This window comes from Salvelinus namaycush, chromosome 29 (genome assembly GCF_016432855.1).
Source record: "Salvelinus namaycush isolate Seneca chromosome 29, SaNama_1.0, whole genome shotgun sequence".
NCBI lineage: Eukaryota > Metazoa > Chordata > Actinopteri > Salmoniformes > Salmonidae > Salvelinus > Salvelinus namaycush.
Window position 1 is genome coordinate 20,700,609 of NC_052335.1, and position 22,504 is coordinate 20,723,112.

The 22,504-nt window shown below is 43.7% G+C and overlaps 1 protein-coding gene across 1 annotated transcript in view; it reads left to right on the top strand.

Annotated features, from left to right (window-relative positions):
* The window catches only part of LOC120023998 (solute carrier family 35 member F1-like), an 89,509-nt gene that overhangs the window by 51,435 nt on the left and 15,570 nt on the right, over nt 1-22,504 (top strand). The window contains exons 3-6 of the mRNA XM_038968088.1: nt 7,626-7,785; nt 8,787-8,943; nt 10,453-10,505; nt 16,768-16,922. Of these exons, the coding sequence (XP_038824016.1) occupies nt 7,626-7,785; nt 8,787-8,943; nt 10,453-10,505; nt 16,768-16,922 (525 nt within the window). The remainder of the gene's footprint in view (nt 1-7,625; nt 7,786-8,786; nt 8,944-10,452; nt 10,506-16,767; nt 16,923-22,504) is intronic.

Here is a 22,504-nt window from a genome sequence, read left to right on the forward strand (position 1 = left end):
AGACTGTTCTCTTTGCTACCGCACGGCAAGCGGTACCGGAGCGCCAAGTCTAGGTCCAAAAGGCTCCTTAACAGCTTCTACCCCCAAGCAATAAGACTGCTGAACAATTAATCAATTGAACACCCAGACTATCACTTTACCCCTACCTACATGTACAAATTACCTCGACTAACCTGTACCCCCGCACATTTACTCGGTACCGGGCCCCCTGTATGTAGCCTTGTTATTGTTATGTAATTCTACTGTGTTACTTTATATTTTGACTTTATTTTATTTAGTAAATATTTTCTTAAATCTATTTCTTGAACTGCGCTGTTGGTTAAGGGCTTGTAAGTAAGCATTTCACAGTAAGGTTGTTGTATACCTGTTGTATTCTGCGCATGTGACAAATAAAATTTGATTTGAGATGAGAGCGGAGAAATGAGATCAGTGCCAACTGCAAAGTTGTGATAATGGGTATAGCTTGTGTATACAGCCATATCAGTCAAATAGGCTATACAGCGTGTGGTGGTGTCATTGTCATTCAGTAGTCCTTCCCTACAGTCAATGACCAAAAGCCCCCTATTTGACCTCATGGCTGGAATGTTATTAATATTTTTCATATGTATTCAAGAGCATGTTATGTCTCAGCCGATGACGGGCACAACACAAACACCTCAGATAATGTAAAATTTGTCTAAGCTACAATTTATGCGTTTATAATTTACTTTTAAGGTTTAAAAAAAAAAACGTTTTATAAAAATATTTTTTTTCAAAGAAATTATTAAATAATTTGACAACCCTGTTAAATTATATCAATCTCAACCGTTTATCTCAAATAGATTTACCCTAGTCTATGATAGCCTGAGAATATAAGGTATCAGCAACAATCTGAATAAATATAGATTGATTCTTTCTTCAGATCCTAGAAGTGCAGATCCAGCATTTTCAATTTCCTAGTATCGAGACAGAGGGAGCCATGTGGAAAGAAGTTGGAAGAAAAACATATTTAAATGTGTCTATTATCGGCTCGTGTGTCACGTTGGCATGAATGATTCAGGAGACAGGTTCAGGAATGCGTAATAGTTTTTTTTATTATACCCCAAATTACGGCGTGCCATGTCAGGGCACGGGGACGAAGACCAAACAAACACGTAACAAAAACACAGAGTTGAAACCCAAACAAAAGACCAAGGAGTACCTTGAATAAATAACACTAGCGCACAATGATTATCACACGGGACGAGACCCGTAATCATCTGCGCGATCCACAAAGGCACGAAAGCCCAAAACACACACAGCACAGGTACTCACACGCACCAACGGACATAGCAACAATAATGGACAGCACCATGGTGAACAAAGGGCACATATATATAAACACAATCAGTGGGAATAGGGGCCAGGTGTGCGCAATGAAAGTTCCAGAGGGATCTGTGACATCGTGGGATTCTGTCTTTGTCTCTTCCTCTGTCACTGCCCCCACCTCTACTCAGCCAGACAGAAAACAGATGGAGTGTCAGGGTCTATCTCCATCAGGTACCGCTCTGCTTACATCATCCCCCGTCTGCCACTCGAGACCACTCCGCTTCATCGTTGTTTCAAGAAGGGCAATCGATGACAAGCCCGGAACCTCGGTCTCACAGAGTGTCAGGGCCAGTGGTGTGGAGCACTGATTGTTCTGCTGAAGTGAAGTGGTGGAAGTCGAGTGTAAACGGTAACATAATCCCCTCATTGGTGGTCTGGCCCTGTGACAGACAGACAGACTGGAGGATGCATGGACGAGTTGATCAGTACCTCCATGCCTTGCTGACCCAGAGTCAGCCCAACGTACTGATGTGACAAGCATACGGGTGGCCTGCAGCAACCGTTCACACATGGATGGATCTATCTATCCGCATGGTGTGACTGTCACTGAGTGACTAGGCTGGAAGGTGAGGAGAGTGATAGGGTGACTCTCTTCCACAGTGAAGAGACGGATATTTGAGAGTAGCAGACTACAGCAGTAGCTCTCTCTTCAAAGTAAACCCAGTCTGAGGATATTGTGAAAGTGATTAAACATTCAGAGGAAGGTGTGCTCAAGGAATCACTGTAAATATTGACTCAGTAAACAGCTATAACTCAAACTGGTACAAATATTTTGAAATAAATAGATTTTTTTCCAGATCTGCTGTGCAAGTTGGTTTGATAATGAGCAGTGTTTCCCCTGCGATTTTCTTTCCGCAGTGGTGGCAAAGTCAGCGTGGGAGGGGTTGCCTGGTAGTGGGCGGGGCTATTGGCGCAGTCTCGGACCGGACATTTTTTGAGGACCTCGTCTTTGTTGCAGAGACAATATCTTTGTTTTAATGCAAATTTCCTGTAATTCTACAAATTTTGCTAAGGGGTGGAGATAACAGTATAATAGTTTTCTTCAATTCTACACGTTTCGTCATAGCATATGAACACGACATAAGCCATCTGAATGACTCAAACATTATAACAAAATCAATGAGGCCCCCATGACAGCTCGATGATGAGAGGTCTAAGGAGAATGGCAAGAATCTTGCAAGCTAACAGGCGGGCCACAAACAGGCAAATAACAGCACAGTACAACAGTGGTGTGCAGAATGGGATCTTGGAAAGCACAACTCTTCGGTCCTTGTCACAGATATGCTATTGCAGCAGACGAACACACCGGGTTCCACTCCTATCAGCTAAAAACAAGAAGCGGCCCCAGTGGGCAAAAAATATAGCCTGGTCCGACGAATCCCAGTTCCTGTTGCATCATGCTGATGGCAAAGTCTGGATTTGGCATAAGCAGTCCATCCTGCCTGGTGTCAACGGTACTGGGTGGTGGTGGTGTAGTGTTGTGGGGAATGTTTTCCTGGCACATGTTACTAATTGAGCAACGTGTCCATGCCCTGAAGAATTCAGGTTGTTCTGGAGACAAAGGGGGGTCCAACCCAGTACTAGATGGGTGTACCTAATAAACTGAACACTGAGTGTATAGCTCCATTATCATTTCTACATACTTTTTAACTGGTTTTAGTCGTTTAAGTTATTTTTGGGGGGAGTGGCGGCAACTATCATAAATAAAATATATATTATCATATTGTAATATAATAAATAAAATGGCGTTAAGCAGAGGCTAAATGAATATAGGGGAAACACTGAAAAAGAGAGCAGCTCAGGTCAAGTGATCTCAAATGAAGTAAGTTTGGTGTTAGTTGGAGACTTGATCAATGGACCCTCTCACTCTAAGGCCAAGTCAGACACTTCTCTTGTTCCTCTGTGCAGGGGATGTTGGTATTTAATTGAATTGGCTCTCCCACTGATTCTTTAGGGAGGGTGGAGGAAAGAAATAGGCACAACAATTCTCAACAGTTTTTTATAAACTATAACGAGGTTAGACAATGCCTCATCAATATTAATATTTCCGTCATGGAGAGAACAAGGCATAAAACAGTGCTATAAAGGACTTTCCCATTAAGGGGGAAATGATTAGTTGTTATGAATGGTCATGGAGTCTGGCTAGGCTCCAGTATGAGGAGATCAGTGGGTACATCTGGAGAAAACGCCTCTTCATCAACTCATTATAACAGCTGGCTAGGGACATTATCTTCACTGCTATTCACACTCTTCCAGTTAGAGATATGCAGGTAGCCAGCCTGGGGACATAACACTTTAAAACTGAGGAATTAAATGAAGATTTATTCGGTAGAGTTAAGCAGAGAGTCTTATTGGGACTGACTAAATAGCCAGGGGTTTCATTTGTTGGCTGGTATTTGTAAAGAGGAGCAGATAATTTCATTACCAAGTCATGTCTATTATTTTGCCAATAACTCACTGTAGAAGTTGTCAGTTTCCTGCCATAGCTGTTACACAGATAGCACTGAGAGAACAGATGAGAGTAACAGAACTCAACCTCAATCATTCACTCACTTTCAGGGTTCTCTCATGGTTATTGTTACCCTACATCAGGGTTCCCCAACTGGTGGCCTGGGGCCCGAATTTGACCCACGGTTTTATTTGGCCCCCCCCCCCCCCAAGTTTTCTGAGAAACAGTATTTATTGTTTTAGTCAAATCTTTGGGCTTCTTGCGGTCAGTTTGCATGCCAGTCCACCCGACCATCCGCTCAAGAAAAATCCCTGGCCTACACTGTTTATCTCTCTCCATCTCGTTTCCTGTCACTTTTCCCTTTCTCTCCTTCTCTTTCTCGCTCCCTCTCCTCTGTGCTCCTTTTCCTCTCTCCCTTGTTCCCTCTTTCTTTATTTTTCTATATTTTTCTCTCTCCTGCTCTGTTACTTCTATCTTTCTATCCTTCTCTCCCTCTCTCTCAAGGGCATGCTACAGGAACAGACCGGTTAATATAACCAAGCGGTGAAAAAGCCTTCCATTAGAAACACACTGGCCTGATGAGAAAGGAGAGACTGAGACATACTGGTCTGATGAGAGAGACTGAGACATACTGGTCTGATGAGAGAGGAGAGACTGAGACATGCTGGTCTGATGAGAGAGACTGAGACATACTGGTCTGATGAGAGAGGAGAGACTGAGACATGCTGGTCTGATGAGAGAGACTGAGACATACTGGTCTGATGAGAGAGGAGAGACTGAGACATGCTGGTCTGATGAGAGGAGAGACTGAGACATACTGGTCTGATGAGAGACTGATACATACTGGTCTGATGAGAGAGACTGAGACATACTGGTCTGATGAGAGAGGAGAGACTGAGACATACTGGTCTGATGAGAGACTGAGACATACTGGTCTGATGAGAGAGGAGAGACTGAGACATGCTGGTCTGATGATAGAGGAGAGACTGAGACATACTGGTCTGATGAGAGACTGAGACATACTGGTCTGATGAGAGAGGAGAGACTGAGACATGCTGGTCTGATGATAGAGGAGAGACTGAGACATGCTGGCCTGATGAGAGAGGAGAGACTGAGACATGCTGGCCTGATGAGAGAGGAGAGACTGAGACATGCTGGCCTGATGAGAGAGGAGAGACTGAGACATGCTGGTCTGATGAGAGAGACTGAGACATACTGGTCTGATGAGAGACTGAGACATACTGGTCTGATGAGAGAGGAGAGACTGAGACATGCTGGCCTGATGATAGAGGAGAGACTGAGACATGCTGGCCTGATGAGAGAGGAGAGACCTCAGACATGCTGGCCTGATGAGAGAGGAGAGACTGAGACATACTGGCCTGATGAGAGACTGAGACATATTGGTCTGATGAGAGACTAAGACATACTGGGCTGATGAGAGAGACTGAGACATACTGGTCTGAGGAGAGACTGAGACATACTGGCCTGATGAGAGAGGAAAGACTGATACATACTGGCCTGATGAGTGAGGAGAGACTGAGACATACTGGTCTGTTGAGAGACTGAGACATACTGGTCTGTTGAGAGACTGAGACATACTGGTCTGTTGAGAGACTGAGACATACTGGCCTGATGAGAGACTGAGACATATTGGTCTGATGAGAGACTAAGACATACTGGGCTGATGAGAGAGACTGAGACACACTGGTCTGAGGAGAGACTGAGACATACTGGTCTGATGAGAGACTGAGACATACTGGTCTGTTGAGAGACTGAGACATACTGGTCTGTTGAGAGACTGAGACATACTGGTCTGATGAGAGACTGAGACACACTGGTCTGAGGAGAGACTGAGACACACTGGTCTGAGGAGAGACTGAGACATACTGGCCTGATGAGAGACTGAGACATATTGGTCTGATGAGAGACTGAGACATACTGGTCTGATGAGAGACTGAGACATACTGGTCTGATGAGAGACTGAGACATACTGGTCTGTTGAGAGACTGAGACATACTGGTCTGATGAGAGACTGAGACACACTGGTCTGAGGAGAGACTGAGACATACTGGTCTGATGAGAGACTGAGACATACTGGTCTGTTGAGAGACTGAGACATACTGGTCTGATGAGAGACTGAGACACACTGGTCTGAGGAGAGACTGGGACATACTGGTCTGATGAGAGAGACTGAGACATACTGGTCTGTTGAGAGACTGAGACATACTGGTCTGATGAGAGACTGAGACACACTGGTCTGAGGAGAGACTGAGACACACTGGTCTGAGGAGAGACTGAGACATACTGGTCTGATGAGAGACTGAGACATACTGGTCTGATGAGAGACTGAGACATACTGGTCTGATGAGAGAGACTGAGACATACTGGACTGATGAGAGACTGAGACATACTGGTCTGATGAGAGACTGAGACATACTGGTCTGATGAGAGAGACTGAGACATACTGGCCTGATGAGAGAGACTGAGACATACTGGTCTGTTGAGAGACTGAGACATACTGGTCTGATGAGAGACTGAGACACACTGGTCTGATGAGAGACTGAGACACACTGGTCTGAGGAGAGACTGAGACATACTGGTCTGATGAGAGACTGAGACATACTGGTCTGATGAGAGACTGAGACATACTGGTCTGATGAGAGACTGAGACATACTGGTCTGATGAGAGAGACTGAGACATACTGGTCTGATGAGAGAGACTGAGACATACTGGTCTGATGAGAGAGACTGAGACATACTGGTCTGAGGAGAGACTGAGACATACTGGTCTGATGAGAGACTGAGACATACTGGTGTGAGGAGAGACTGAGACATACTGGGCTGGTGTTTAGACAAATCGATTAAACCACACATTATTATGCCAGGGTTGTCCTAGGTGTCAAAACGTTAATTGCGCACATCAATGTTGTGAGCTGTCAGGAGAGCCACTCCACCACCTCTTCTCTTCTCCTCTGTGTACTCTGCCTGTGATGGGGGGGCATTTTGCTGTCCTACGGTTGAATTTAGCACTTTGTTCTCCTGTGCACTACTTGTCCCCGAGGGTGAGCCCATACTTCTACCACTAAGTGCCAGAAAGGCTTCCCGGAATGGAGGCCTGATGGTCCCCTAGGCAATCGTAAACCTTACCTCTCCTCCCTCCGGTATGACCCTTTCTCCTGCCTGACGCAAAATCCTCCACCCCTAATTCTCCATCCTCATTCTTTCTCATCACCATTAGTGTTGGACTGTCCTCTGACCTTGTCCTCTAGTACAGTGTGTGTCCTATGTGTCAGCCCCTTGCCTCTGTGTGGGGGTGGTTTTTAGCTCTACTGTGATACCATCCCCCTACGTGTGTCTCTCTTGTCTATGTGGCGTACAGTATCTTGGAACTCCATTTAAACCAGGGATGGGCAACTTTGACGGGGGTGATATCTGAGTGAGAGTGACTAATAAAATCAATGGGGCCTCCTGGTCGGTAATTCTACCATGATTACTACAAGTTTAGATAGCTGTCTAGACTTACTTACTTACTTGACATGAGGTTATTGAGTGACTGACTGTGAGTGACTTAATAACAAGAAAGAAACTGATGATGCACAACCAAATTTCAAAATTGCACCTTGGATATTCTAACTCTCAACATTAAGTTGAGACCCCGACTGAGTTCCTAAAAAATTATGTTGGGGGAGGGGGACATTGATCCGGGGGCCTACAAAGGGCGGCCAGTTGCCCATCCCTGATTTTTAACCATGTTCGTTCTGTTGTGTCTTTATTAACCACAGTTCATTGTGTCCGTTCTAACCCTGTATGTCTCTCCTCTGCCTCTCAGCTCTTAGACTGTTTCACCATCCCCGTGGTGCTGCTGCTGTCCTGGTTCTTCCTGCTGGTGAGGTACAAGGCCGTGCATTTTGTGGGCGTTGGGGTGTGTCTGCTGGGCATCGGCTGCATGGTGGGGGCAGATGTCCTGGTGGGAAGACAGCAGGGCCTAGGTAAGACACACACACACACACACACACACACACACACACAAACAATACCCTTACTGCCCCAAGGGCCAATAACACAGTGTTATTGAATAACCATTTAATTAAGCATTTACAAAGACTCATAATAAATGTGTACTGCTCTGACTCATTGGAGACCTTCAGTCTGCTGTGTCCTTCACGCAAATACCCCGATCACCCCAACACACAGTGTCCTCACTGTGCAGTTCACCATCACTGTCTCATTGTGTTTAAACCTCAGTACCTTTAGCAACAACACAGTCAGCTCCCCGGTGTTATCCCTGGTGCGGTGGGCCTTTCACATCTATGGACAGCCTCCCCCTCTCATTATTGCATTAATTACCCCCTGGATTTCCAGTAGACAGACTTTTGGTTCACTATGAATAATAAATGTTCCAATCCAAATCATATTACATGTTCTGGATCCGAGGAGTTTAGAGTTTCATTACAAACAAACTGCTAGAGTTTCATTTCTGTCTCAGAATTGACAGAATAGTTATATTATATCTCAAATGTGTGCTGAGTATCTGTAAGATCTTTGTTTGATCGGGCACGGTTGATCCCTACATGACTATTCATAAAGGGATAATGGGATAATGCAATACTTTGGTATCAGGTTACAATCAATAATGGCCATTTGTCTTACCAGCTACACAGTAGTGTTACTAAGAAGAGCGTTATTTCAAACCCAATAAAGTGAACAGTATCTGAAATTTCCTTAGTTTATTAACTCCAATTAAGAAAAGTTGCTGCAGCCCAGTTGCTGTCTGTACCTCTCTTATCAGCCAATGTCTTTCACTGCCTTGTTGTCATCCATTACTAATGGGTTTTTATAGGCTAGCCACTTAGTCTGATATTACTGAAGAGCGTTTCATATGATAACCTATTTGTCATGGATAACTCAAGGATAGCTCTTTCATATGATAGGCTATTGTAATGTTGTGCTCTAGTAATTTCCTCCTCGCTCTCGCACTCTGTCTGCCTAGGGGAACATAAGCTCCTGGGGGACCTGCTGGTTCTGGGAGGGGCCATGCTCTATGGAATCTCTAACGTGTGTGAGGAGTTCATCGTTAAGAACCTGAGCAGGGTGGAGTTCCTGGGCATGATGGGACTGTTCGGCTCTTTCTTCAGCGGCATTCAGCTGTGAGTGTGTTTGTGTGTGTCAGACCTGGCTTCAAATACTGTTTGAAATCATTTCAAATATATTTAGCTTGTTTGAGCTTGTCTGGTACAATGGAACCAATAGAATAGTCCCAAAATGGCAAACTCTGAAAATCTGTCACTCAAGGCAGGCAAACGGTCAAAGTCTTTCAAAGATTCAAACTGTATTTGAACTCAGGTCTAGTGTGTCATTCCTCACTGATACTATACTGGACAGAGCATCCCTCTTCACCAATACCACAAGAGCAGCCAGTAGAAACTCAGAACTGTAGTGCTATATCTATATTTATAGCTATATCTATATTTAACACTCCAACACTAACATTAGCAAGCTGGAACCCTTAAATTAACCTCATCTACACTGAGTATACTAAACATTAGGAACACCTTCCTAATATTGAGTTTGCCTTCAGAACAGCTTCAATTTGCTGGGGCACGGACTCTACAAGGTGTCGAAGGCATTCCACAGAGATGCTGGCCATGTTGACCCCAAAGCTTCCTACAGTTGTGTAAAGTTGGCTGGATGTCCTTTTGGTGGTGGATCATTCTTGATACACAAAGGAAACTGTTGAGCGTGAGAAACCTAGCAGCATTACAGTTCTTGACACAAACTGGTGCACCTGGCACCTACTACCATACCCTGTTCAAAGGCACTTACATTTTTTGTCTTGCCCACTCACCCTCTGAATGGCACACATACACAATTCATGTCTCAATTGTCTCAAGGCTTGAAAATCATTCTTTAACCTGTCTCCTCTCCTTCATCTACACTGATTGAAGTGGATTTAACAAGTGACATCAATAAGGGATGATAGCTTTCACCTGGATTCACCTGTTCAGTCTGTCATGGAAAGAGCAGGTGTTCCTAATGTTTTGAATACTTAGTGTATACGTTCTGTAGCATTTGCCATCTGATCTTATACAGCCGTTGATGCCAGCTACATATCTACAGACATGCCCCATATTCAACATATACTCCCACCAGCAGGTTCTATAGTATTACGCCTCTCTCTCTCTCCAGATCAGATTGTGACTCTTTAACTTTTTAATAAGCTCATTATGAGGCTTAAAGAGGAATGATGAAACCCCCTGGTTATGAGACATCGCCCATGCCAGTGGGTGCATGGGGACCTGTCTCTGTCTCTTGCTGGTGTTCTTTTTAGACCGGGGGGGGGGGGGGGGGGGGGGTGAATGGTCTGCCATGTTGTTTCTATTGTAAGTGCCCCTCTGGAGTCAGATGATTCCGTCAATAGAATTCCCAAGATCCATTCCGTAGGGTCAGTGGGTTGTACCCCCACCTCGCTCTGATAGGACGGACTTGTCCCTCGTCAGAATCACAGGTGCTGAGTTGTCAAAACTGAGCTTCCTGTCAAGAGACTTTTGATCCTCCTATCTTACTTTCCTCCCTCCATCACTCACACTGTTTATCCCCCCATCTCACAAATCTCACCTGTGCCTGACAGGAATTGTGTAATTTTCTTTCTGTTTCAGGGCCATCATGGAACACAAGGAGCTGTTAAAGGTGCAGTGGGACTGGCAGATTGGTAAGCTACTGTTACTGTGGGTGTGTATTTGTGTGAGGAAGGGAAGTGCGTGCATGTGGGAAGGAAGTAAGTGGCAGTGGGTGAAACAGGGATGATTAAACATTGGCAAAGGGGGAATTGATTGTCCTGTCTAGCGGAGATGCCCTCCCACACCTCCTCCTCCCCTCCACTGCGGTGTCAGATCCTCCTCACACAATCAGTTAGGCTGTAAGGGGTGTCACTGGAAGATCACTCTGCAAATGAAGTGGTGGTGACAGAGATGGGGCCCTGAGCTAAGATGGATGGGCCACTGCTGTACAGTAAAAGTGTACAGGCCGGCTAAGGGGTGGTGTCAACCTTTACGAAGGTCTTGTTGTGCTGCATGAATTACAGGTAGGAGATGAAGGTGTCTAACTGATATATGGATGCACTTTATTTACTTATAACATCAACGGTTCACTTAATATTTGATTTGCAACAAACAAGCCAGACAGGGTGCTATTGTACAGCATACAGCAGCTGTTGGTTAGCTAGTAGGAGTAAGCCAGCAGGGGTGTACAAGGGGCTATGCTAAAAGTCTGCCCGCTGTAGAAGTGATTAAAACATTTGGGGCTGATAAAGACTAAAGAAATCACAAGATATGGTCAGATGATAAGTTGACTTTATTCAGAGTGCCAAAATATTTTTTCAAAAACAATAGGATTCGGATTGATGTGGGTCTGTACCGTCTTATGTGGACAGTGGCTTCACTCCTGTAGTGCTCCTCTGTACGTCACTTTTTCCCAATGCTTTTCTGACATGACTTCTGTCAAAGTGATATGTCGTATTGGGACTTTTAGTTCAGACACAAATCAGAATATTTAACAGCAACCTAATTCTAGAATCTTCCCTTGAAGTTGTCTAAGTTTCAGTTAATTGGTTAAAGAATATTTCAAATACAATAAACTATCATGACAACATGATATATAGTAGCCCATGAAGATGCCCAATTTTCAATTACTTTCTTAGGAACCAAATCTATGACGTGCAATTCGCCGCTCTCCAAAAGCAATGCAAGTGACTAGGTCCTTAATTCACTCCAATTCACCCATTTCTTTTGATTGAGCAAGCGAGGGCGTGTGCTGATGCCAATAGTGGGGTTTGGGTAGCGTCCCAGGAGATGCTAGCTTGTCACAGATGCATTAGCCAGTCTGTGGTGGCTTGAGGTGCACGTCATTAACTGTCACTGCCATGGTGGGCAACACAGCAGGTGCCAGAAGGAGAGAGATCTGCTCAGCTAAGATTGTGCTACCCTATAAAAATGAGGAGGACTTGGTCATGTAAAATGTATTGGAGGAATGTGTGCGTCCTCCAAAGACTTGGTGTGATCATATTGTTTCTTCCATCCTGAAGCTTACCACATGGAGAGTTGTGTGTTTTAATAATCACTTATTGGTCATAAGGAAGGTGAAAACAAAGGGTCATTTACAGTGCCTTCAGAAAGTATTCATACCCCTTGACTTATTCCTCATGTTGTGTTACAGCATGAATTCAAAATTGATTAAATATATTTTTTCCCTCACCCATCTACACACAATACCCCATAATGGCAAAGTGAAAACATGTTTTTAGAAAATGTAGCAAATTTTTTGAAAAGGAAATACAGAAATATCTAATTTACATAAGTATTCAACAACCCCTGAGTCCATTTTTTGTAGAATAACCTTTTGGCAGTGATTACAACTGTGAGTCTTTCTGGGTAAGTCTCTAAGGCTTTTCCACACCTGGATTGTGCAACATTTTCCCAGTTATTCTTTTAAAAATGCTTCAGGCTCTGTCAAGTTGGTTGTTGATCATTGCTAGACAACCATTTTCAGGTTTTGCCATAGATTTTCAAGTAGATTTAAGCAACTCCAGTGTAGATTTGGCCTTGTTTTAGGTTATAGTCCTGCTGAAAGGTGAATTCATCTCCCAGTGTCTGGTGGATTTTGCCTGTGCTTATCTCCATTCTCTTTATTTTTTATCCTGAAAAACTCCCCAGTCCTTAACGATTACAAGCATACGCATAACATGATACAGCCACCACTATACTTCAAAATATGGAGAGTGGTACTCGGTAATGTGTTGTATTGGATTTGCCCCTAACATAACACTCTGTATTCAGGACAACAAGTGAATTGCTTTGCCACATTTTTTGCAGTATTACTTTAATGTCTTGTTGCAAACAGGATTCAGGTTTTGGAATATTTTTATTCTGTACAGGCTTCCTTCTTTTCACTCGGTCAAATAGGTTAGTATTGTGGAGTAACTACAATGTTGTTGATCTATCCTCAGTTTTCTCGTATCACAGCCATTAAACTCTGTAACTGTTTTGAAGTCACCATTGGCCTCATGGTGAAATCCCTTAGCAGTCTCCTTCCTCACCGGCAACTGAGTTAGGAAGGACGCCTGTATCTTTGTAGTGACTGGGTGTTTTGATACACCATCCAAAGTGTAATGCTCAAAAGGGATATATAATGTATGCTTTTTTTACCCAGCTACCAATAGGTGCCCTTCTTTGTGAGGCATTGGAAAGTGTTTGTGGTTGAATCTGTGTTTGAAATTCCCTGCTCGACTGAGGGACCTTACAATTATCTGTATGTGTGGGATACAGAGATGAGGTAGTCATTCAATAATCATGTTAAACACTACTATTGAACACAGAGTGAGTCCATGGAACTTATGTGACTTGTTAAGCACATTTCTACTCTTGAACGTATTTAGGCTTGCCGTAACAAAGGGGTTGAATATTTATTGACTCAGCTTTTCATTTTTATTAATTTGTAAAAGTTTAGAAAAACATTATTCCACTTTGACATTATTGTTAATATTGTGTAGGCTAATGACAGAATCTTAATGTAATTATTTTAAAATCAGGCAGTAACAAAGAAAATTGGAAAACGTCAAGGGGTGTGAATACTTTCTGAAGGCACTGTACTGTATCTGGGAATAATGCTCTTGGGGTGGTAATCATTGACTCCCATACAAGTATAGCTCATCCTTCCTAATAACAGGGATTTCAATATTCATGGGTTCAGATTGCTGATGTGTTTCTAAAATCATCATCCTACTACACCATTAAAACGTAGCCTGGAGATACACTTCAACTTAGTTAAGAAAAGCAGGTGATGGTCATATTTCTCTCTGGTGTGTATGCTGCCAGACATAGTAAACAAGGCATTTGAATAACGCATGAGGCCCTCTGTTCAGCTATCCAACCGACTACCAACAGTGTCTGGAGAAAACCATGTGAGCCTGTGAGGAAGTCAAGTGAAACTTCAAGGGTTAGCAATTCTGTGTGCTTGCCCATTGCAATTTTTTTTTACTATGTTTGTTGAGAGGATCGGATTCATAAAAGCATACTGAATACAGTGAGTGCATTGTAACCAACCTCCAGAATGTAGCGCTGTGCTTAGGGCTGTTACAGTGACCGTATTACCGCCACACCGGCGGTCACGAGTCATGGTCTGCAGTTCAGTTGCATGTGACCGTTTAGTCACAGTAACTAGGCTTCTCCAAGCTCTGATACTGCTGATGGTCATTAGTAGTCTACCAAACTTGCTAACTGCCTGGTACTCAGCACTCTATTGTTCCTCTCATCACTCTGACATCAATGCAATTGTGATCGAAAACACTTCGAGAGCCCAGGAGCTCATGTTGCGCAACATTTCTATATGCTATGCAACTGTATGATAAAACAGAGATTTAATGTCATCCTATTAAAAAGTGAAAAAGAGGAGGATCCCATCAGCTTTCTATAGGCTAGGTCTACTCTATTTATTTATCAACTTTCTAATATTAAGCACATTGCTTCTCTTTACAACAGGAGTATAGCCTACCTGGCTGGCGTGAAAAGGAACCATGGGAAAAGCATCCTCCATTCGCTATTTAAGTGCATAGATGACGTTGTTTTTTTTTCTTCCTTGCCTCTGTTCCGAGACCGGTGCATGATAATGGTCCATTCTAAATCAAACTAATATTACACATAAAGTACCAGTCAAAAGTTTGGATGCACCTACTCATTTCAGGGTTTTCTTTATTTTTACTATTTTCAACTTTGTAGAATAATAGTGAAGACATCAAAACTATGAAATAACACATGGAACCATGTAGTAACCAACTAAGTGTTAAACCAATCAAAATAAGTGTATATTTGAGATTCTTCAAAGTAGCCACCCTTTGCCTTGATGACAGCTTTGCACACTCATTCTCTCAACCAGCTTCACCTGGAATGCTTTTCCAGCAGTCTTGAAGGAGTTCCCACATATGCTGAGCACTTGTTGGCTGCTTTTCCTTCACTCTGTGGTCCAACTCATCCAAAACCATCTCAGTTGGGTTGAGGTTGGGTGATTGTGGAGGCCAGGTCATCTGATGCAGCACTCCATCACTCTCCTTCTTGGTCAATGACCCAACACACCTCCAGGCTGAGTACCACTTTCATGGTACTGGTTATCCCGAGTTGAACTCAGAGTTGACCAAAGTTACGTCGCTAACTCCTCAAACCTGATTTATAGTGTAGGGCTCAGATCTTCAATATTTGAGGTTTTAATATTGCATAGTACATCTTCGGTAGTCAGATTCTGATATATGCAATGGCTTGGGACTGTCATGGTGAGTGCTGCCTCATTATATATGATGATTCAAACTCCCTTTAGACAGCTCTGCAAGCATCATAATGTCAAAATGCGTTAATTACTCACCAAATATGGAGTTTCACTGAGCAACTATCTTCATTTTCTCCCGTTACGGCCGGAATGTACTTGTGAAAGAATTACTCTCCGGCAAGCCAATGTATTGCGCTGTTGTTCACTTCTGACCTATCCATGACAGTAATGAGTAATTTCTTCTGGGTTTTATTTGTTTGTTTTATTTTATGCTGTATTATAAATGCTTGTACATTTTTATTTAGACCTTTTTTGGAAGTACATACCGGCCGTAACGGGAGTAATTGAAAATAGTTGCTCAGCGATAACTGGAGCAGTGAACTGGAGCAGTGAACTGGAGCAGTGAAGAGACTACTATGAATTGGGATTGGTGATTTACAATGTATTTAAACAGTGTTTGAACGTATCCACTCTTCACCTATCACTTGTCAGCTGTCCTTCAGTACTTTCTCACTGCAGAGAAGCAGGTGGATATTTTTGCCTTCTCTCCTGAGGACAACTCCCCTGATATGTAATGTATCTATGACAATGAAAAGCGATTGAATAGGATCCTGATTGCTTTTAGTGGAATGAGGGAGACGGAAATGGCCCTGGCAGCATTCATAACATCTCTGAGAGCAGAATCTGCCAGATAAGTGCTGTTTACGTTTTGTTTTGAGACAAATTACCAATATCTGTCTGTGTTGTCATTTAATCTGAGGCCGTAAAAGTCGTGTCCTTCATAAATACATTTTTCTTTTTTTAAATGAACCTGAAACTAGATGAGCAGGTAATTTAATTTCATAGTAACACTAAATCCCATTACTGTGTTTCTGCATGACAAAATATAATCAGAATGTCCCTAGTCCATACATGACAACTATCTCTCTGAAATGCCCATCATTATGTCATGATTTTCTGTCTGTCGCCCACTTTACAGTGACCTTATATGGCATATATTTAATGATATTTGCATCCTCCTCTCCCTTTTTTGGTTAAAGAACCATTTTTGGTTAAAGGTGAAGGAGGAAATGCTGCCATGACTATGTTCCCATTTATATCAGTTTGGTGTGCAGGAAGAATGTCACAGGATCCAACAAAATATTAGGTCATTGGACAAATCAATGCACATGTACAGATGTAGGATATTAATTTGAGTCAGTTTGCTACTGCAGAAAAATAATCTTGCAGCAACAGGAAATGTGGATTATAAGTAATGGACATTTGATACATTTTTCAAAAGTGAAAATCAAGTCTGAAAAGTGGAATGTTCTCCTGGAAAGTTCTCCTGCAACAAGGTGATCAAATTAAGATCCACCACCTGTAATAGGCAAATGTGTTGATGAATGGAGAAGATGAGCCCTTCCCTACTCTGTCATCAAGGTCCTTCTATCTTTACATGGACACAAGAAGAAAACTATCCTATATAAGCATTGATAGACAGGCAGGTGAATGATTTTTTTTGCTGGCTAGTTGGTATTCTGCGGAGCACTCTGCTGTTAATTAGGTCCAGTCTGCCCCTGCAGCTCTGTCACTCATCGTGTGTGTGTGTGTGTGTGTGTGTGTGTGTGTGTGTGTGTGTGTGTGTGTGTGTGTGTGTGTGTGTATATGTCTTTCACCAGGGTTGTTGTATATCGGCTTCAGTGCCTGCATGTTTGGCCTGTACAGCTTCATGCCCGTGGTCATTAGAAGGACCAGCGCCACGTCGGTCAATCTCTCTCTGCTGACCGCTGACCTCTACAGCCTGTTCTGCGGCCTCTTTCTGTTCCAGTACAACGTGAGTACCACAGACACACACCCTCATCCTTAAGCACTTTCATCTATCATAATGATTCAGATTGTAAGAGATTGTACATCGCTATTACCTCAGACAATCCTATTCCACATATTGCCTTTTAGTTTTTCTGCCTATTATTTTGCGTTTTCTTCCTGCATGCTGCGTGCTAGTGATCGATCGCAGCTTTCACGCTGCTCTGAAAGGCTCTTCAGTTACCTCGGAGCGGAGTAGGCTGTATTTCTGCAGGCCACAGACACCATGCGGGCCTTCATCTTCCTCCGTCCCGACTGGGCGGGTGGGCGAGCACGCAGACCACAATCATTACTGTTAAAGCAGCTAGACCACCAAATACTGCCCAATAGTCATGCCTTACAATAAATAAAGCCCTCTAATCACTTACCCAGATGACTCATGTAGTGCAGATTACCGCCTGCTGCAAAAGAAAGAGAGAGATTAAATTGGATGACCTTATGCCGTGTAATCTTGTAACTGCACATCTGCAAACCTCTGCATTCTCTCTCCCACCCCAGCAAACCTTAACTTGTTGACTCTAATTGAAGAGGGAATTTGGGCATTGCTAATATTTTACTGGTATGTCTTAGTCACCCCTGTCTTTGTTACCTTTTAAAATGCAGCTTTTTCAAAGTGAATCATGGTTTATAATGCCATCGACAATGGCTGGCAGATTGCAGTCAACAACGCTGGCAGATCACACTTTATTTTAAGGTTACTACTGTATATGTCCATGTTAGGTCTGTAAGTAACCTAGAAGGGAGTCCGATACCAACATGAATAAGGTCCTTTCTTCAAAAGAAACCCACCACTGCTTTTATTTCTACTGTGCTCCTTCGGGTGGCAATCCCCTGAATAAATACAGTACAATGAGCATGGCGGGGTGTGAGACAGCCTCCTTCAGCCCAGAAATGCCATTAAGCCCTGGGGTCTGTGTCACGGTATCCAGCCTGCCCTGTGATTGGAGAATGTGAAGTGGAGCGCAGGGTCTATAGTAGCTAGCACTCTCGGCAGCTCAAGGCTGTTCCCTCTCCTCTGTTTTAATCAGGCCCTTGTGCTGTCACTAAGGGGCCTCGTTTCCATCCTCACCACAATCACTTTGCCCCAATCACACTCAAGAGATGCTGTCTGCTGATCGGGTGGCCAACTCACACAGTTGGACATGACCAGGGTAGCTCTGAGATGAGCAGATGACGTTGGTAAAGGTTGTTGTATCATCACTCTGAAGGGGTAAGACAAGAGGGAGTCGACCTTGCAATATTTATCTATGAAATCGCAGGGAGAGGCTTTTTTTGTTCTAGCAATTTAGTGGGAAAGTTGTGATTAAACAGGTTTTGTGGGCTATTGTCTAATGTAGGTTACCAATCCAAGAGGAAAACGGAGTATTCAATGGAACGTTCTGTGGTGTACTTGGCTAAATCATTCACTCCGATCATTTTAATTGTACAAATGGAGTTTAAACCTGTTGTGAGTTCCTTTGTGTTAGCTCGCCCCCATGCCGGATTCTATGGGGTATTACTGACCCTGAGAATAATGAATTATATTCTTGTCCATGTTTTGGGTAAAACAGCTTCATTGTGCCGTGCTCAGAAAGGCTGGAGAGATTATTACCAAATGCTACGAGTGGTAGCAGAATTCAGGAAGTATCCATTATGGTCTGTACATGAAATTAACGCTTAAACCATTCCTAATATAATTAGGCCTTCTCTCTACCTTGTCATATATGTTATGTTGGGCCAGCAGCAGACAGTGCAATGGAGAAGTATAAGCAGTCCACACACCCATTGTACTTTATCTTTGTGGCGACATGCAGCGTGAGAGAACAGATACACAGTATTTTTTTCAAATCTCTCCCTCTCTTTTTCTGTCTCACACCTCTGTCTCTATTTTTCTGTCTCGCTTTCCCTTCTCTCTCCCCCCTCCCTCTCTCTGTAAGCTTCCTCAAGTTGGTCCTGCGTTGACAAATAGCCATGTCTACTGCAGACCACCACCCCAAACAGCCCATTGTGATCCCTCTCTATAATACATGTTCCCCTACCCACTGTGCATGGATGACTTCTTCTGCACCTGTAATCCATTGCATTTCAACACATATTTCCATGGGCCAGAGAGAAAAATTTGCAATTTTATAACGCTATTCTACACATTTTGTCATAAGGCAGAGAGAAAATGTGGCAGTTTTATAGCTAAATTCCTGTTATTCTACACATTTGGCTATTGCTTATAACGTGTTAATATGCTATTTGGGGGGCCCCTGACCTAAAAATATGTTTTTATTCTGGGGGGGTTGGTGGCCCCCTGGAGGTCATGGACCCTGGGGCACATGCCATGCGTGCCTGTTCGGTAATCTGGCCCTGCAGGCAGTTATTGTGGGACGAAAGAGAAGTGAACTTCAGATTGTCTTGGCCTCTGGATGCATTTTTACAATGTCTGTGCTGCTTTGAAGGCAAGAGCTATTACAGACCAGACAGAACCAATCTACAAAGAATAAGAAAGTGATTGAGTTGTACTTTGGACAATATGTCTGTCCTGGCTGCACTGAAAGAGTAAATATCTCAAGGTAGCCAGTCTTTGTAGAGAAGAAAGCATTCCATTCAACATCTGAGACAACTGTACTAACCCAATGTATATGGCCATTATTCAAAGATGAATCATAGCAGTTTTCAGAATTTGTTTGAAACACAGATTCATACTCATCTGATGTCCTTATTGTAGCTGCAGTGAGTCAGTGTAACGAGGTGCACTGAGAGTCGGGAAGAAAGTTCTGGGAGTGAGTGTTTTACTAAATAAACGCAACATAATACAAAACACGAACAACGCACCGACATGAAACTGAAACAGAAATTTTAACACCTGGGGAAGGAACCAAAGACATTGACATATATAGGGAAGGTAATCAGGGAAGTGATGGAGTCCACAGGTGCGCGTAAAAAAGGTGACAGGTGTGCGCCATAATGAGCAGCCTGGTGACCTAGAGGCCAGAGAGGGCGCACACGTGACAGTCAGCATTAATACTTGTTCAAATGAAATTGCCTTTTTTTTAGATGCATGCCAGCAAAGCCACAACACAACAGTAAACAATACATTAATTACACTTTAACGGTGAGAAATGGTGCCCATAAGCTGTTAGGGCCTACATAAAGCTGTCCCTGCCAATCAGAATTAGTTTTTTCCCCCACAAAGGGATTTATTACAGACAGAAATACTCCTCTGCATCGCCTCAGACAATCCCGCAGGTGAAGAAGCCGGATGTGGAGCTCCTCGGCTGGCATGGTTACATGTAGTCTGGTTGTGAGGGCGGTTGGACATACTGCCAAATTCTCTAAAATGACGTTGGAGCCATTTTAGGGGGTGTGGGACACTACCGTCCCACCTGGCCAACATCCAGTGAAATTGCAGAGCGCCAAATTCAAAAACAGAAATCCTCATTATAAAAATTCATGAAACATACAAGTGTTACACATCTTTTTAAAGATTAACTTCTTGTTAATCCAACCATGGTGTCAGATTTCAAAAAGACTTTACGGCGAAAGCAAACCATGCGATTATCTGAGAACAGCGCCCAGCAGACAAATCATTACAAACAGTAACCAGCCAAGTAGACGAGTAACAAACGTCAGAAATAGCGATAAAATTAATCACTTACCTTTGATGGTCTTCATATGGTTACACTCACAAAACTCCCAGTTACCCAATAAATGTTCATTTTGTTCAATCAAGTCCCTCTTTATATCCAAAAACCTCAGTTTTGTTAGTGCGTTTTGTTCAGTAATTCACTGTCTCAAACAACATCCGGTGAAATTGCAGAGCGTGAAACTCAACAAAACAGAAATTCTCATAATTAACCTACATAAAATATACAAATGTTATACACCAGATTAAAGATAAACTTCTTGTTAATCCAACCACTATGTCAGATTTCAAAAAGGCTTTACGGAGAAAGCAAACCATGCGATTGTCTGAGAACAGCGCCCAGCAGACAAATCATTACAAACCGTTAGCAGCCAAGAGGAGTAACAAAAGTCAGAAATAGCGATAAAATGTATCACTTACCTTTGACGATCTTCATATGGTTGCACTCCGAAGACTTCGATAATGTTCCTCTTTATGTCCAAAAACCTCAGTTTTGTTGGTGCGTTTTAGTTCAGTAATCCATTGGAACAAAGCACGGTCACAACAGACAGACGAAAAATCTAAAAAGTACCAGAAAAGTTTGTAGAAACATGTCAAACGATGGTTAAAATCAACCCTCAGGTTGTTTTTGTCATAAATAATCGATCATATTTCAACCGGACAATAGCTTCTTCAATAGAAAAGGAGAAACAAGAAAGGCGCACTCCCGGTCATGCGCTGGACTCATGTCTGGTAATTTCCACTGTCCTCTCATTGAAAATGCTGTATCTCCCTAATTTTTCAGAGTAAAAGCCTGAAACAATGCCTAAAGACTGGCGAAATGTAGGTGAAGCCATAGGGCTCGGAAGTTCCGGACTGCGGACCGTCTCAGGAGGTTCCGGACTGTGGACCATCTCAGGAAGCTCTGGACTGGGAACTGTCGCCGGAAGCTCTGGACTGTGGAGGCGCACTGGAGGCCTGGTGCGTGGGACCGATATAGGTGGCACCGGGCTGATGACACGCACCTCAGGGCGAGTGCGGGGAGGAGGCACAGGACGTACTGGACTGTGGAGGCGCACTGGAGGCCTGATGCGTGGGCCCGGTACAGGTGGCACCGGGCTGATGACACGCACCTCAGGGCGAGTGAGGGGAGGAGGCATAGGACGTACTGGGCTGTGAAGGTGCACTGGAGACACAGTGCGTAGAACCGCATAACATGGTGCCTGAACGGTGACACACACCCCAGGTCGAGTGCGCGGAGGAGACACAGGACGCACCGGACTGGGTAGGCACACCGGAGGCCAGATGCGTGAAACCGGTGCACATGACACCGGACTGATGTCACGCTCCTCAGCACGCCCGCTCTGCAGCGCTCTCAACGCCAGCACCTCTCTCCGGAATCTTGCGTCGAGCTCCTCACTCGACTCCCTGACTGGCTCAGGTTCACCCCACCCCTGGCTCTGGTTCACCCAAATTTTGGGGGGATTGCCTCTCGTGCTTGCGTCGTGTCCTTGATTCCTGGTCTCGTCGCCGTTCCTCTCTCGCTGCCTCCGCCTGCTTCCATGGCAGGGTCTTGTCCCCTGCCATTACCTCCTCCCAGGTCCAGGATGTCCTCCACTCCTGGGCACACTGCTTGGTCACTTGGTGGTGGGATCTTCTGTTACGTCCGTCGTCGGAATGAGACCAAAGCACAGCGTGGAAAGTGTACATCTTACTTTATTTAGATGAACACCAAAAAAAACAACAAAGGATAAACGAACGTAAAGTTCTGCAGGGCTAAACAGCTACTGTGCAAAAACAAGATCCCACAAACTAGGATGGAAAACAGGCTGCCTAAGTATGATTCCCAATCAGAGACAACGATAGACAGCTGCCTCTGATTGGGAACCATACCCGGCCAACAAAGAAATAGAAAACTAGAATGCCCACCCAAATCACACCCTGGCCTAACCAAATAG